At 40.2% G+C, this 14,496-nt stretch overlaps 2 protein-coding genes across 2 annotated transcripts in view; both read left to right on the top strand.

The window, feature by feature from the left end:
- crybg2 (crystallin beta-gamma domain containing 2) overlaps positions 1-3,907 on the top strand; it is a 54,415-nt gene extending 50,508 nt beyond the window's left edge. The window contains exons 19-24 of the mRNA XM_069681259.1: positions 69-198; positions 289-428; positions 713-836; positions 1,321-1,479; positions 1,588-1,747; positions 3,066-3,907. Coding sequence (XP_069537360.1) covers positions 69-198; positions 289-428; positions 713-836; positions 1,321-1,479; positions 1,588-1,747; positions 3,066-3,154 — 802 coding nt within the window. The 3' untranslated portion in view covers positions 3,155-3,907. The remainder of the gene's footprint in view (positions 1-68; positions 199-288; positions 429-712; positions 837-1,320; positions 1,480-1,587; positions 1,748-3,065) is intronic.
- A 3,257-nt stretch (positions 3,908-7,164) lies between these two features.
- anxa14 (annexin A14) lies at positions 7,165-13,555 on the top strand. The gene is made up of 13 exons (XM_069681519.1): positions 7,165-7,224; positions 7,495-7,534; positions 8,096-8,192; positions 8,310-8,398; positions 9,620-9,733; positions 9,861-9,951; positions 10,039-10,118; positions 10,310-10,348; positions 10,882-10,972; positions 11,065-11,160; positions 11,245-11,300; positions 13,105-13,212; positions 13,373-13,555. Exons 2-13 carry the CDS (start codon positions 7,508-7,510, stop codon positions 13,430-13,432), a joined length of 948 nt encoding a protein of 315 aa, XP_069537620.1. The 5' UTR covers positions 7,165-7,224; positions 7,495-7,507; the 3' UTR covers positions 13,433-13,555.
- Positions 13,556-14,496: the final 941 nt, after the last annotated feature.

Here is a 14,496-nt window from a genome sequence, read left to right as displayed (position 1 = left end):
TCCAAGAGGGAACGCCAAATAGAAAGAAGAGTAAAGAATAATGTATGATTTGTTTCTGTGTGTTTCAGCTGGGTGCTCTATGAGGATAAAAAGTTCTCTGGGAACTTATACGTCCTGTCTGAAGGAGACTACCCCAACTTAGACAGCATGGGATGTCAACCGGGCAGCGCCATCCGCTCCGTCAAAGTCGTGCCCATAGTAAGACAGCACTCATAGAAAAATTGTTCTTTTTCTCTCTCTCTCTCTGGATCTGGTCTGACCTCGTATCCTCCGTCTCTTCCTGTCAAGTCGTTCTCGGTTCCTTCCATCTCTCTGTTCGGCCTCGACGGGCTGGAGGGCAGGGAGATCACCATGGACACGGAGATCCACAGCATGGTCGAGGAGGGCTTCAACAACCACATCCTCTCTGTCAGAGTCAACAGCGGCTGGTGCGTGTTTGTGGAGACTGGTTATGTACAGTTTGTGTGTTTGCATGTGCACAAGTTTATTTGCATCCACATAAAGTAGCTTTCTGGTTTCCATATGAGCTGTGGCTTTTTTATCTTTTATGACTGTTAAGCAGTTCAAAATATTGAGTGGATTCAAATGTTGAATTTGAATAGAAAACAGTGTAAACAATTTAATAGTCAGCTCTTACCGTGGAACACAAAATAGCAATACGATGCGATATTAAGCAGCACATTCCTCCCTAATTGTGTCTTTTCCTTTGCAGCTGGGTGATATGTGAACACAGCAACTACAGGGGGCGCCAGTTCCTGCTGGAACCGATCGAAATCACCAACTGGCTCAAGTTTAGCTCTCTGCAGACCATCGGCTCAATGTTCCCAGTCAGACAGGTTTGTTAGCAAGTCGTCTTTACAGCCTCTGCTTAATGATATAGCCATAAAGCACACAGAGAGAGAGAGACAGGAGAAATGTGCGTCCTCGCCATCACTCATGACGTTTAACTACCTGACACGATGTGAAACATAGCGTGCATTACTGACACCGGCGATGGAGAGTAAACTCTCCCTGTTCTCTTTCATTTTAAGTTTTAATGCTAACAAAAGTTGTAGAACATTTATTTAAAGGATCAAATGTTTTGTGTGGAGAATAAATAGCAGGTAATAAGCCCAAAGCAATGTTCCCAAACCTTCCCCGTGACAGATTTGTGACTGATGATACAAAAACTGCACAATGCTTTTGCAGCACTTAATTAACATCTCTAACAGCAACATTTGTCACCATGGCTCGACCAGACAATAACCCCCAACTTATGCGTTATTCTTTTTGATATGTAAAATCATCCATGAATCGTTTTTGATTCTTTCCCTCCTGCAGAAGCGCCACTTCTTCCGCATCAAAAACAAAGAGAGGGGTCACTTCCTGTCCATCCAGGGCGGCGTGGAGGAGTTGAAGTCAGGCCGAGTGGTGGTGACGCCAGAAGTGGAGGGCATGAGCGACATCTGGTACTACCAGGATGGCTTTATCAAGAGCAAGGTAATGCATGATTTAAAGTTAATAATGTGCAGCACTGCTAAGTATGAATTTTTCAAGCCTTTCAATCTGGTTTCATCCTAATCACATGCTGTACTCTGTGTGCTGTAGATGTCCCCGACCATGAGCCTTCAGGTGATGGGTAACATCGAGCCACTAGCCAAGGTGGTTCTATGGACCGAGACCCGGCAGCCCATTCAGACCTGGGCAGCCAAGATGAGAGGCCTCATCAGCAGCCGGACCTTCAACGGCATGGTCCTGGATGTCAAAGGTACGAGAGGAAAACACGGGCGTTAGCAAAAAACATACGCACATTAATCTGACTACATGCTACATACTCTTTGGTTAAATAAGTGGAAGTGGTGTTCACAATATGCTTATTGTTTGTCTTTTGTTCGCCTTGGCGGCAACATGGACGCCACATCAACATTAGTTTGATGAGCTTACACTTATAGCTTAACTTTGAGAATCTCTTCAGCTGAGTTCCCTAAAACAATATGGCGTTATGAATGGTAAATGGACTGTACTTATATAGCACTTTTCTGGTCTTACTCGAGATTACTCAAAGCTGCTTTTACACTACATGTCACATTCACCCATTCACACACACATTCTTACACTGATGGCAAAGGCTGCTACTTAACTGTCAATCAGATATCACATTCATACCTGTTGGCTGAGCCACCGGGAGCAATGTGGGGTTCAGTGTCTTACCCAAGGACACTTCGACATGTAGCCTGAGGGAGCTGGGGATCGAACCTCCGACCTTCCGATTGAAAGACAACCGACTTTACCACTGAGCCACAGCCGCCCCATAAACATTTTTTATTTTATTATTTAAATTGATTTAACCAGGAGCCTCTTTGACATTAAAAATGTATTTCACAAGAGTATCCCGGCCAAGACAGCAGCAGCACATCTTTACAAGGTTTCAGATTTGAATAAGATTCTTTATCTGCATATTTATAATGACAAAAAAGTTATTTAAAGATATAATCTTGAAGGCACCCTATGGTGATAAAAGGCAATTGCAGGCACATACGTCCCAGATAACCCGACGTCCACGGTTGGCTCCGGCTGTAACTCTTGATTTTCCTCGCTGATGGTCGCTTTCCTTTTCGTTTGCTTCATCTGAGCGTCGAGTTTGTTTCTTTTTCTTTGTATTTTCACTTCTTGTTGAAGTTGTATCTGTAGTCATCCATCTTTTCTTTGTTTGTTCAGCCATAGTAGATTACTGTTTACTCCGGGAAAGCAGCCACTTAGCTCCGCCTACCCTCTCTGGCAGACCAACCACTGCTGGGTGATAGATAGTGACTTAACAGACATTTATTTAATGAAAATGTCGATATTAACACTTTAAGTATTGCTACAGAAAGAAGTAGAAAATGTTTAAAATGGTAAAAGTTTTCCTTTGTGTTTAGTGGAAGTAGTGCTAATTTTAACCACTTCATTCACTGATGGGTAGAGCAGTAACAAGTTGGTTTTTGCTATCAAAGAAACGGGGCTGAAGTAAATGTAACCTTCACACCTGTGTGAAAGTCGTACTTCTTTACAAGATTGTTTTCCTTTATTTTTAATTTTTTCTTCAGGTGGAAAAACGTACGACAAGGACCATGTGGTGATCATGGCGGAGAATGAGGAGAGGCCGAGCCAGCAGTGGGAGATCGAGCTGCTGTAAAACTTTCTTTTCTCTAAGCTTTCCTCAGCAGTGCATCAACAGTGCTTCTTACAGAATATTCCCTTAATACTCTGGGATTCAACACTTTCGCTGCCTTATAATGTAATTTATTTCAGGGCCTTCAGTTTTATCGCCTTTTCTCCTTGTCAGGTAGGGATCTTCAGTACCAAAAGAGAGAACTGTAAGTGCCTTGACCTGCTGCAGACACTCAGGTCGTCACGAGTTAGAAAACAGGATAAATGTATTTTTAAGGATGAATTTAACTGCTGGATGTGGACCCAGCACAGAGCTACTCGAGTGTATCCACTGATCGAGGGTTTCTCTTTGATTTTTATCCCAACTTATCATCTGTCACAATTTGGGTATTCAAACTAGAATGACCCACTTTGTTTCAATGTAAATTCCCTCGCTGCTGAGGCGTCTTACTTTTACACTGGAGCTAACCAAGTTATAATATCCTCTGGACATTGTTCTTCCTTGAGTGGGCAGCAAGTAGCTAACAATGCTTTGAACAGGTAGAGGATAAATGAAGCCAAAGGAAAGTTTAATGTGCAAAAAAAATGTATTTTTAAGGTATTTTTCTATGTATTATTACGTTTGTGGGAAATGTTGCAGTTACGAACTGGGTTCTGTGTATCCTGTTACTCTCTCTCTCTTTTCGTATGTTTGTTTTAAGTTGTTACATGTTACCTGTTAATATTTGATACGAAAGATATGATGTAAGAGGGAGCGGCTTTAAAATATTAATAAAAAGTTTTAAACAAAACCAATCCAGATTTTTTTGTATTCTTAATTCAGTTTTTTGTTTTTTTTAGCGGGGCCTTTTAGCATCTTCCGCTAATACTAGCATGAGGCTAAATTATATGCTGTAATCCATCACATTCAAAGGGGTCGTACTGATTTAAAGCTCTTTTGTCTTGCTTTTTTACACACCCTTGGTTGGGCCTAATAACATTTTTTACCTCAGTAATTATAGCAAAAAAAAAAAAATGGTATGCATATGTTTGAGGATCACTAAACTGGCACGACAGCGCTGATGTAATTCTGACTTTTGCTCCACTTTAATGGAGTCTTTTGTTACTTTCATGTATTCATCAAATGTTTACCCTGTCGACGGTCGACTCCCCGTCCCTGCATCCATTCATCCAATCCTGCTTTGATGTATGTCGTTTTCCTCTCTGTTTGAACTCAGGGTGAATGTGAGGGTAACTTTTATGTAATTTAACCGAAACATGCGAAATGTAAAACAAACACTGGACGTAACTGTGGGTGACATTATTAAATTAAATGTAGTTCATCTCCTCAGCTTTACGTGAGGTTAAACTGTTTCCTTTACTTACATTTCAGCTGCTTTCATCGCGACATTTCGACAGTTTTATCTCTCAGATCTCAATTGACGTGCATTGATTTTTATTCCTCAACTGTTATCTTACTTTTACCACTACATGTCAACCGACAACTCAACTTCTTACATCTCTTACTCTCCACATCTCTCGCTTCAGAATCATTACCACAACTACTTTTAGTGATCACATATCAGCTGGCAACGCAAATACTATAATTTCCAGCTTTAATAAACAACACTGTAACAACTTTCATTGTTCACACACCAAGTGAAAAATCGACTGCTTTCATTACTTCTAAAAACAACATTTCAGCTATTTTCAGTGATAATTGTTGTTGTTTCATCTCTTACTCCTTAAATAGCAACTTAACTACTGTCACATATCACCTGACGATTCAACCGCTTCAATATCTTACTCCTTAAAAAAACCACAACTCTTCAGCTACTTCAGTGATCACAAATTATCACTGATAATTCAACTGCTTTCATCTTTTACTCTAAAAACAATTGAACTATTTTCAGGGGTGAAATATCATCTGACAGTACAACTGCTTTCATCTCCTGCTTTACAGACACAAAAACATGATTGAACTACTTCCAGCGGTTTCACATTAACTTAAAAGTCTACTGCTTTTATCTCTCACTCCACTGCTTTAAAAAAAACAACACTTCAACAAATGTTAGTGGTCACATATTAACTGACAATTCAACTGCTTTCATCTCCCGTTCTAAAAAACAACACTTCAGCTACTGCGTTGATCACACATCACCTGACAGTTTGACTGCTTTCATCTCTCGCACAAAAAATCAACAATTTAACTTTTTTCATTGGTTAAACATCAACTGACGATTCAACTTCTTTCAACTCCTGCTTTAAAAAGACAACATTTCAACTACTTTCAGTGATCACGTATCAACTGACAATTCGGCCACTTTCATCTCGCTCTAAACAAAGAAAGAGTTTAACTCCTCTGAGTGAATACTGATTTTCTTAAAGTTCAATTGCTGTCATCCCTTTGGACTTCAAACAACACTTGAAGGGCCGAGGGAGGGAAGCCATCAGGCTTTCTTCAAGGACACTCGCAGCGAGCCAAGGATTTAGTTTTTAAATGCCTTCATTGAATCAGGGCATCTCTTGTAAAAAAAAAAACAATCAATCAATTTCAAAGAAATAAACGGCGACCGGTTTCGACCCTCATCAGGTCTTCCTCGGGGCGTGGCTAGGAAGAGTCATGAAACAGAATGTAAGATGAGAGGAAGATAAGAGGTTCACTTACATATCGTCGAGTGCAACTGCAACAGCATATGAATAAATATACGCATCTTAAATAGTGAAAAGGTATTACCATAAATAGTTAACATGAACAAAGTGTTTCCATAAATATTCAATATAAGTAATCATTATTAAAAACAAGTGTTGCCATTAATAGTCAATGGGGAAAAAATTGGACAAGGAATAATTAGTCTCATAAACAACAATGGATACTGTAATCACAATCACCTCAACTAGGATATATAATTGAAGAGTGTATAATATAATAAACAAAAAATATTTTTTAATAAATAAAAAAGGGGAGAGTTGTGTGGACCCGGACATTTATAGAAAAGGCCTAAAGTCTATCTCCTCATTAAGGCCTGGGTATACCATTGCACATCCAGTCCTGACAATAGCACTTGAAGGTTATTAAACATCAACAGGTGTTTTTTTATCCCTTACTCTTCCAATGACACATCACTTCCAATAATTTAACTTATTTCAGCTCTTTCATTTCAACAGATTTAGCCTCTTTAAGCATCAGAGTATTTAATCTGTTTCAAACAATATTTCCGCACCACGCTCTCATAGGCTACATTGTGTTCATAAAAGGTCAAAAAGGGCTGTTGTTGTGGATCAGCTTTGTTTGTAATAACCACACAGGTTTCATATTTCTTTGTGCTCTGCAGGTGACGGATGAGAGATTTCAAAGATTAAAACCACAAGATAAAAACATTCTTGTAATCGTTTAAGCATGCTTAGTTAGTACCGACTACTTTATAACCAAATGCTGGTCCACAGTCATTTCTATGAGCTGTTAATATGTGCGTATGAGTTTGACGGTGAATGCGATATCCCTGTCTCTCCTGATTGAGGGAAAAGGGTGGATGAGGGGTTAAGGGAGTATCAGATTGTTCTCTGTCGGGCACAGGCGCTGAAAAGCTCTTTTGTTTGCTCTCGTGACTCAATCCCATTTTCAGGTTTGGGAACTAAAGACCATCAGGTTATTCATGTCTTACCCTGAAACTGGACTATTCCTCACTTACTAAGAGCGATTACTTTATCAGACATCTGCTTGGTGAAGAGCTGTGAAGGGACAAAGCTGCAACTTCAATTCTGCTACTTTTTGTAAATGAAAGTTATAAATTAAATGATTTATATTAGGGCAAAACCAACCCCAAAATCTGCATCCAGTGGTCATGTCACAGGTCAACTGTAAACAAACCAGACTGTCTGGATTCCTCCTCTGCTAGGAATGCAGGTAGTTTACAAGTGGGCTGTCACAGAACACTGCACGCTGCACATCTATTGGTCAGCTGTCTGACTGACAGTCAGCTTGTTGGACTTCAGCGGGTGTGGTTGTAGTAAAGGGCGGGGCTGACAGAGATAAGGGGCCGATTAGAGGAGGTTGTAAAACTCACCCACTATACCTCCACACCTTTCTACAGCTGAACGGGAGTTCTGTTACAGGTAGGACAGATATGCATTCTTTTAATATCACTTAAGAAAATGTTGTATTTGTGTTACGCTGTCAGGTGTTTGTGTGTTTATGTCCCTTATAAATAAACTGTTAAAGCAATAGAACGATTGTTGACATGGTTAATCGTCTTAGGACTGGAACTGTCATCAAGTGATTCCTTCTTTCGAAAGTTGCCTTCTCTTTCTGATCACACCAACAAGTTTGGATGTAACTTGTAACTTTTATGATTGTATATCTATTAATTAAATTCTTCTTTCCAGTTAAAACAAAGCCATGGACCCTGACTACTTCAGATCTTATGTAAGCACACCTTTTCCCACCCTGTCTCTCCTCCTCTGTTTCATTATGACCCTGTTTACCAAGGCGCCATATTTGTAGATAATATAATCTGCTGACTTGTGTTCTCTGACTATCTGCATACCTTTCAATGTTATCTACAATCCACTGCCTCCAGGCCCACTTGAATGTTGCAGTGGGAACTCACTCAAGTTGATTTGGAGTGAATGAGCTTAATCCTGCCGTCTCTTTTTGTCTTGTTAAAGCCAAACTACTACTGTATTTCCTGTTAGAATAGTTCAGTGCTACTTTCCAACCATCACCCCCAAGTCACAGCAGAAGTGTAGAATATTTGACATTCTTTAAATTCAACCATGATGAAAACTGACTTTTATCTTTCTCATCTTCCGCCATCACCTTCATAGTATGTCAGGGTGAAGTTATTATCTCTCATCCTTTTCTTGTCACGAATTCCTCTTGTTTCCTGCAACTCAATTCTCACACTTTTGAAAGACCAAAATCCGACCCTGCATGCCACAGTCTCTTTGGGTTTGACTAAAAAAGCTCTCCTTGGTTGTCAAACAGGAGATGTGTTGGGGAACCCTTGGAACGATGCGACCCTTCTCCAATTTCCACCCTGACCGTGATGCCATCGAGATCCAGGCAGCACTGGAGAAGAAAGGTACATCTCCCGGTGGATTCACATGTTTTGAAAGCCAAGGTGGCGTCGTTGGCCAGCATTGTACACAACCCTGCTCTGTATTATATCATAATTGAAATCCAAACATTGTCAACTCAGATGCTTTGACTCTGGTGAGAATCCTGACCAATCGGAACAACGCTCAGAGACAAGTGATCACCAAGACCTTTGAAGAAATGACACAAAAGGTAAGAAAAAAAATTATGAAGATGAAAAATGCTCCAAACAGGTATTTAAGTTGAACCTTGAATTCAACAGTAGCTGCCAAATGTAAAATATTCCCTAAAATGATCTAATGCTGCATGTTGCAAATGTGTGTTTGCTCATCTCTCCAAGTGTTTGCTGATCAAATATTATTGAAACTGGTCTTAAAGGAAAGAACACACCTTTATTTGGAGAGGGAGTCTTGCTGTGTGTGCAGTATGAACTAATATCATGTCACACTGTGAAGTAGAGAATAATATTTTATTGGTTGTATTGGTATATTTTAAAACAACAACCCAAAAAAACATGGCAGTTGGTCAATGTTTTAAGTTACGATGCTAATATTATCACTAATACTATTGCTATCATACTATCACACTTCCTTTACACAAGGGGGTTAGGGCCCGATCAGACAGGACGCGTTTTGCAGGCTGTAAAACGCGAGGCGCACCGCCCTGCCTTTTTGTGGAAGTAAAACCCGATCAGAGAGAGCGCGTTTTTGCAGCTGGGGGCGTTTTTTTTCCCCCTACTGTTGTTAAGGCAACCAACGAATCATTAGCTATCATTAACCTAACCGTTACAAAGCAAAAGCAGCGTGCAAAAAGCATCCCTCTCATTGAAAACAATGACAAAGAAAGCCGCCCCCAGCTGCTAAAACGCGTCCTGTCTGATCGGGCCCTTATACTGTAGTATCTGGCAGACACATAGGCTACTTTTACAACTAGGGTCAATTTGTGACCATAACAGTTACTTTTTCAAAGATGTTTTTTCATGTAAATACTTTTTTGTTCCCAAATTCTCCCGTCAATTTAAAAAAAATAATTATTTGCAAGAATGTGGAGGAAGGTCTCTATGATTGCTGATACCAAAACGCATATTACTGATAAGATTTTAACAAGAAAAACAAATAAAATAGGTAAAAATAAAAAAGCTGAAAGTGTCTGATTAGCAGCTCCAGCCTGTGACTGTTTGTTTGAGCACTGATTTGAGCGTGTTTTTTAATATAGATATGAAAGTGAGTATTTTATGTCATTGATAAAGAAAAGTAACATTTTAAGTAGGCCTATACTTTCCTTCTTTTTCAAACCAAAATGAGGCCTAACCAGACTTTTTGTCTGATAAATTGACAGTCAACAGAGAATAGTACAGAGACAATGTGTACAATATGTTAAAATACGATGGGTTTTTTTGTGATTCTGCACCAGGATCTGACGACTAGTTTGAAGAAAGCTCTGTCTGGAGATCTGGAGAGTCTTCTGTGTGAGCTGCTGATGCCTCCTCTGCAGTACGAAGCTCACCGCCTACAGCAGGCCATGGCGGTGAGTGGGGGTTTGTGTGTTTATTTTGGGGGGTTTGGAGTGGATGAATACCTTCTGATTTTGAGTTGCCTGGCTGTAATATCACAGGATATGTAGGTTTACAGAATGTGTGTGCTTGTGTGTGCAGGGTTTAGGCACAGACGAGGAAACACTACTGGAGATCCTGTGTACGCGATCTGGGGAGCAGCTTCAAGAAATCAGTGCTGCATACACACAATGTAAGACACTCAAATGTTTTTGATTTATTGTAGTGGACATTTATCCATTCTGATATTTGTCATAGTATTTTTCCCCTTCCTTTTCAGTGTATAAGAAGGACCTGGAGAAGGAGCTGAAAGGAGAAACCAGTGGGGACTTTGCTAAGCTTGTATCGGCTTTGCTAAATGTAACTTGAGTATATTCTTTACCATTATTAATGGGCATTGAATGCTGGCCTTTCATTATATACAATTATCTTTGCAATGGGGTAACATTATAGCATGATGTTGATTCATATTTCTATGACTGCTTCTTCTAAAACACTATTTTTCAATGCCTTAAAATTGCCCTTGTTCTCTGACTCCTCTCTCCTGACAGAAAGAAAGCGTTGCTAGTGCGGTTCAAAGAGACATTCAGGTATCTTTATGTTATCCTTTTAGTACACACATGTTTTGTTCTATGTGATTGTAAGAAGCCTCATTAATATCATGATATAGTAAGGACGATGCTTTTAACTTTGACAACGCACCTTTGATGTAGCGGTAGACTACTTGGTTAGCTAGCTAGCTTCAAAAATCCAAGCTAGTTAAACGTACTGCATGACATGGTTTAGTAGCCAACACTTGCTATCTGTGGGTAACAAAAACTTTCTTGAACACACCCCGTATTACATAAATGTCTGACCTGTATCTGGTGGGATGAAAAGACGCAAAACATTTCACTGTTTCCAAAGTTACTGTTACGATATTCAGGAAGTCTCTCTTAAGCAGAGTCTTTTCAAAATAAAAGCCCATTTTATATAAACAGTGAAATCAGAATTTCTTTTGTGTGTTTTACACTCTCACTTTGTCCCCTGTGGATTTCTGGTTGCATATAGCAAGTAATAATTGTAAGTTAAACATATTAGAGACTTCACCTCTTTGTGACTGTGTGTTATTATTTTCCTGTAGACTCTCATGGCCTCCCTGAATGAGAAAAAAGCTGATCCAGGTCCGTGGATTGACATACTGACTTCTAGAGACACAGATCATCTGGACAAAGGTGAGGCTGTAAAGAAAATTATGCAAATTAGTTTCTGCTTTTTAGTTGGTCATCACTGTGTTAATTGCTCTGATGGTGTTCATTATTGGCAGTGCTGATGAGGCTGGAGCTGGAGAGCGGACAGCTCACGGATCAGGTTGTGCAGAAACGCTTTACAGGAGACACCCAACTGGGAATGAAAGTTTTAGGTAGGTTGTTTTAGAGACTCTCTAATAGATTAATAAACATTGTCCATGTTGATTGGTCGCTGATATTTGTTTATGTTGTTACAGTGCAGTGCATTCAAGAACCTTATGTCTACCTTGCTAAGAGACTGACTACCATGAAGGTAAGATGATCTAATAATCAACTTTTATTCTGAGGATTTATTGTAATTGTAGATACCACTGTCATAAATACTGTGATAGATGGATAGATATTGATCATAGTACTTTGTTTATCTTAATGATGATCTGTTTGTTTTCAAGTCGCTCCAATGAAGTTATTCGGAAAAATCTATGTTGTAGTTTTGTTGTCTTGTATGTAATGCATTCAATAGCTGCTCTAAAGTCTGTTTGTGCACCTCTTTGAACTTCAAAGGTTCAGTGTGTAAGATTGGGCATCTATTGGCACAGTTGACAGAAATAGAAAATAATATTCATATTACGTATCTTGGGGTCTTGTTCGCGAGTGAGGGTAAAATGGATCGTGAGATTGACAGGCGGATCGGTGCAGCATCACCAGTAATGCGGGCGTTGTATTGGACCGTCATGGTGAAAAGGGAGCTGAGCTTGAAGGCAGAGCTTTTGATCTGCCAGTCGATCTAGATTCCAACCCTCACCTGTGGTCATGAGCTTTCATTAGTGACCGAAAGAATGAGATGATACAAGCGGCCGAAATGAGTTTCCTCCGTAGGGTGTCTGGGCTCAGCCTTAGGATAAGGAGCCTGGACATCCGGAGGGAGTTCTGAATCGAGGCGCTAGTCCTTTGCGTCGAAAAGAGCCAGTTGAGGTGGTTTGGGCATTTGATTAGGATGCCTCCAGGGCGCCTCCCTTAGGAGGTTTTCCAGGCCTGTCCAACTGGGAGGAGACCCCGGGGGAGACCCAGAGCTAGCAGATTAAAACGTTGCGAGGGACGCCTGGGTCACCTTGCTGAGCCTGCTTGCTAAGCAGTAGATAATGGATGGATGGATGGATGGATACGTTAAGTTACGTTTTCATAAGTGTATAATTACCTGAAAATAAGAATTGTTTTCTTTTCATTACCTCAGAATTCCCTATTTTTAACTACATTATGAGTGGGTCCTGTTTAACACTCCCTGCATTGTTTCTACAGTAGCCTAAAATGGACAAAGCATTTCTGGCTCTAGAGCGGGCCTCTTGCTGTTTTTGCAGCCGCTGTAGGTTCTCCTGAAGGTCGAGAAAGAACGGGTGAGGGCAGGGGTTATCAGTTCGTTGCAATCTGCAACTTCACCACTAGATGGCACTACATTCTTCACACTGCTCCTTTAAAAGTCTGAAAAGCCTCATGTGCTATTTGTGATACACTATCTATACACATAAAAAAATTTTGCCTTTTGCTTAGACTACAAAAAAATAATTTCTAGTGTAGACATGCGAAGATGAGTGATTTAATAGAGCAAACCTGTTTGAAGTGTAATGGATATTTAATGCATGCTGGGAATCTTCTTGTGGAATACCAGGGGCATTCTGGGCCCACCCTGAAATTTGGCCACCCCAAATGCCTCCCCATAATCCTAAGTTATGATTGTCTATCTGCCTTGTCAGAGGTGGGACTTATTGGGCAGTGTAGCAACAGGCTGCTAGTAGCTTAAGTGACTAGCAGCCTGTTGCTAGCAGTGATTTGTCTATACTTAATACTTTTGGACATACATCTTATTTCTGAGTCCCTAAGGAATAAAGTATGGAAGACTATGGTGCCACTCTGTTGTGTGATTTTAAAATAAAAAACCTATACAAAGGACCGTAACATCTAAATGATACTTTGTAGTTGAAGTAGATATTATAAGTGGAGACAAAAAAGGTTAACAAAAGCTGTTTGGAAATGTGTGTGAGCTCCCAAACTTCTCTCTTCTGGGCACGCCCCTGTTGAATACATGACAGTTTAACACCCGAATCATTTAACTCTTTCAGGCACCGATAGTGCAGGGGATTATGGTGTCACACTGTGAGGAGGATCTGCTGTGTATCAGAGTCGCCTACAAGAAATTAACAGGAACTTCTCTCTACACGGCTCTACAGGTGGGTCACACACATCAACAGCTTGTAATACTTGCATAAGCTTGTGCGTACTGACATGATAATATTTCTATTCATAACAAATATTCAATGAGAAGAGTCAAAATACAGATCAAGTTTTTATTGTCTGATCGGTCATTTTTCACAACTTCTTTTCCAACAGAACAAGTTCAAAGGAGATTATCTACAAGCGCTACTGGGCGTGTGCCGATCTGAGGATTAAATGCAACCTACATAATATGAGTTGATACACTTTCACTTTCTACAGAAACCAGTCAATAGTTTCTATAGTTCCCCACCAAGTCTTTCTGTGGTTGTGCAAAAATAAACTTCATGCTCTATTTTACAGATTCTCATTTTCATGATTTGTGTATGCTTGTTTTAATTGCCTTTACAAATACATGCAGCTAAATGTGACAAAGCAAGTTGTGTTGGATATTTTATGAGTGCAGTTTGGTTATTATGGTTTTTTATAGGTTTTAGTATCTGCTACAAAACTCCCGATTCCCCTGGACGTTCAGTCTACATACAGCATTTTTCAAAGTGGCGCTTATAAACGCAGAACATAAGCACTCTTTCTTTTCATCAGGAAATATATTTTATTACGTTACAATTTTAGACTTAATGTTTCTGTCTAAATTAGTATAATAATAAAGGTGAAAATAGTTTGTCTTAAATAACTTTAAAACACTGAAATATAGGGAGTTTGGATTCCTGATCCAGTACACGCTTCTACTGACCTGCAGATTGAACAAATACCTTTAGTAAATTCACAACCAAAACCTGTCTTTGCATCTTCATTCAATATAATGCATCCTTTACACTTCAAAAACATAGATTCACTTTTAGTCCTTTAGGTCAGATGTGTTGCTTAGTGATCAGGGGCGGAGTGTGTAGAGCAACAATGGCACGACAGAAAACAGAAGAGAGGCTTTGACCTCTGAGCCTCCGTTGTATGTGGTGGATGCTTGGGTGGTTACAGTCTTTGTCGTTGTTGATGTCAAGTTGGTTGTAGTCGCAGTGGTGGTGGAGTTAACATAAACAGTCGGTGCGACGGCCGAGCTGTTGGTAGGAGAAGAAGGTGTAGTCGTCTGCATAGCGGAGGTCCTTCCAGTTGTAGTAATGTGTGGGGCTGCAGTTGTAGCGGTGGTTGGAGCAGTAGTTGTAGACATGGTTGCAGTCGCTGGCATTGTGGCACTGCGTGTGGTGGTAGCAGTGGTGGCAGGGGTAGACGTAAAGATGGTTGCGGTGTTTGGCGGCGCGACAGTTGTCGTGACTGTAGCAGGC

The sequence above is a fragment of the Semicossyphus pulcher genome, unplaced genomic scaffold (genome assembly GCF_022749685.1).
Source record: "Semicossyphus pulcher isolate SPU_LCO1_2020_fin unplaced genomic scaffold, fSemPul1.0.p SCAF_5, whole genome shotgun sequence".
In the NCBI taxonomy this organism is placed as follows: domain Eukaryota; kingdom Metazoa; phylum Chordata; class Actinopteri; order Labriformes; family Labridae; genus Semicossyphus; species Semicossyphus pulcher.
This window is presented reverse-complemented; position numbering and strand designations above follow the sequence as displayed.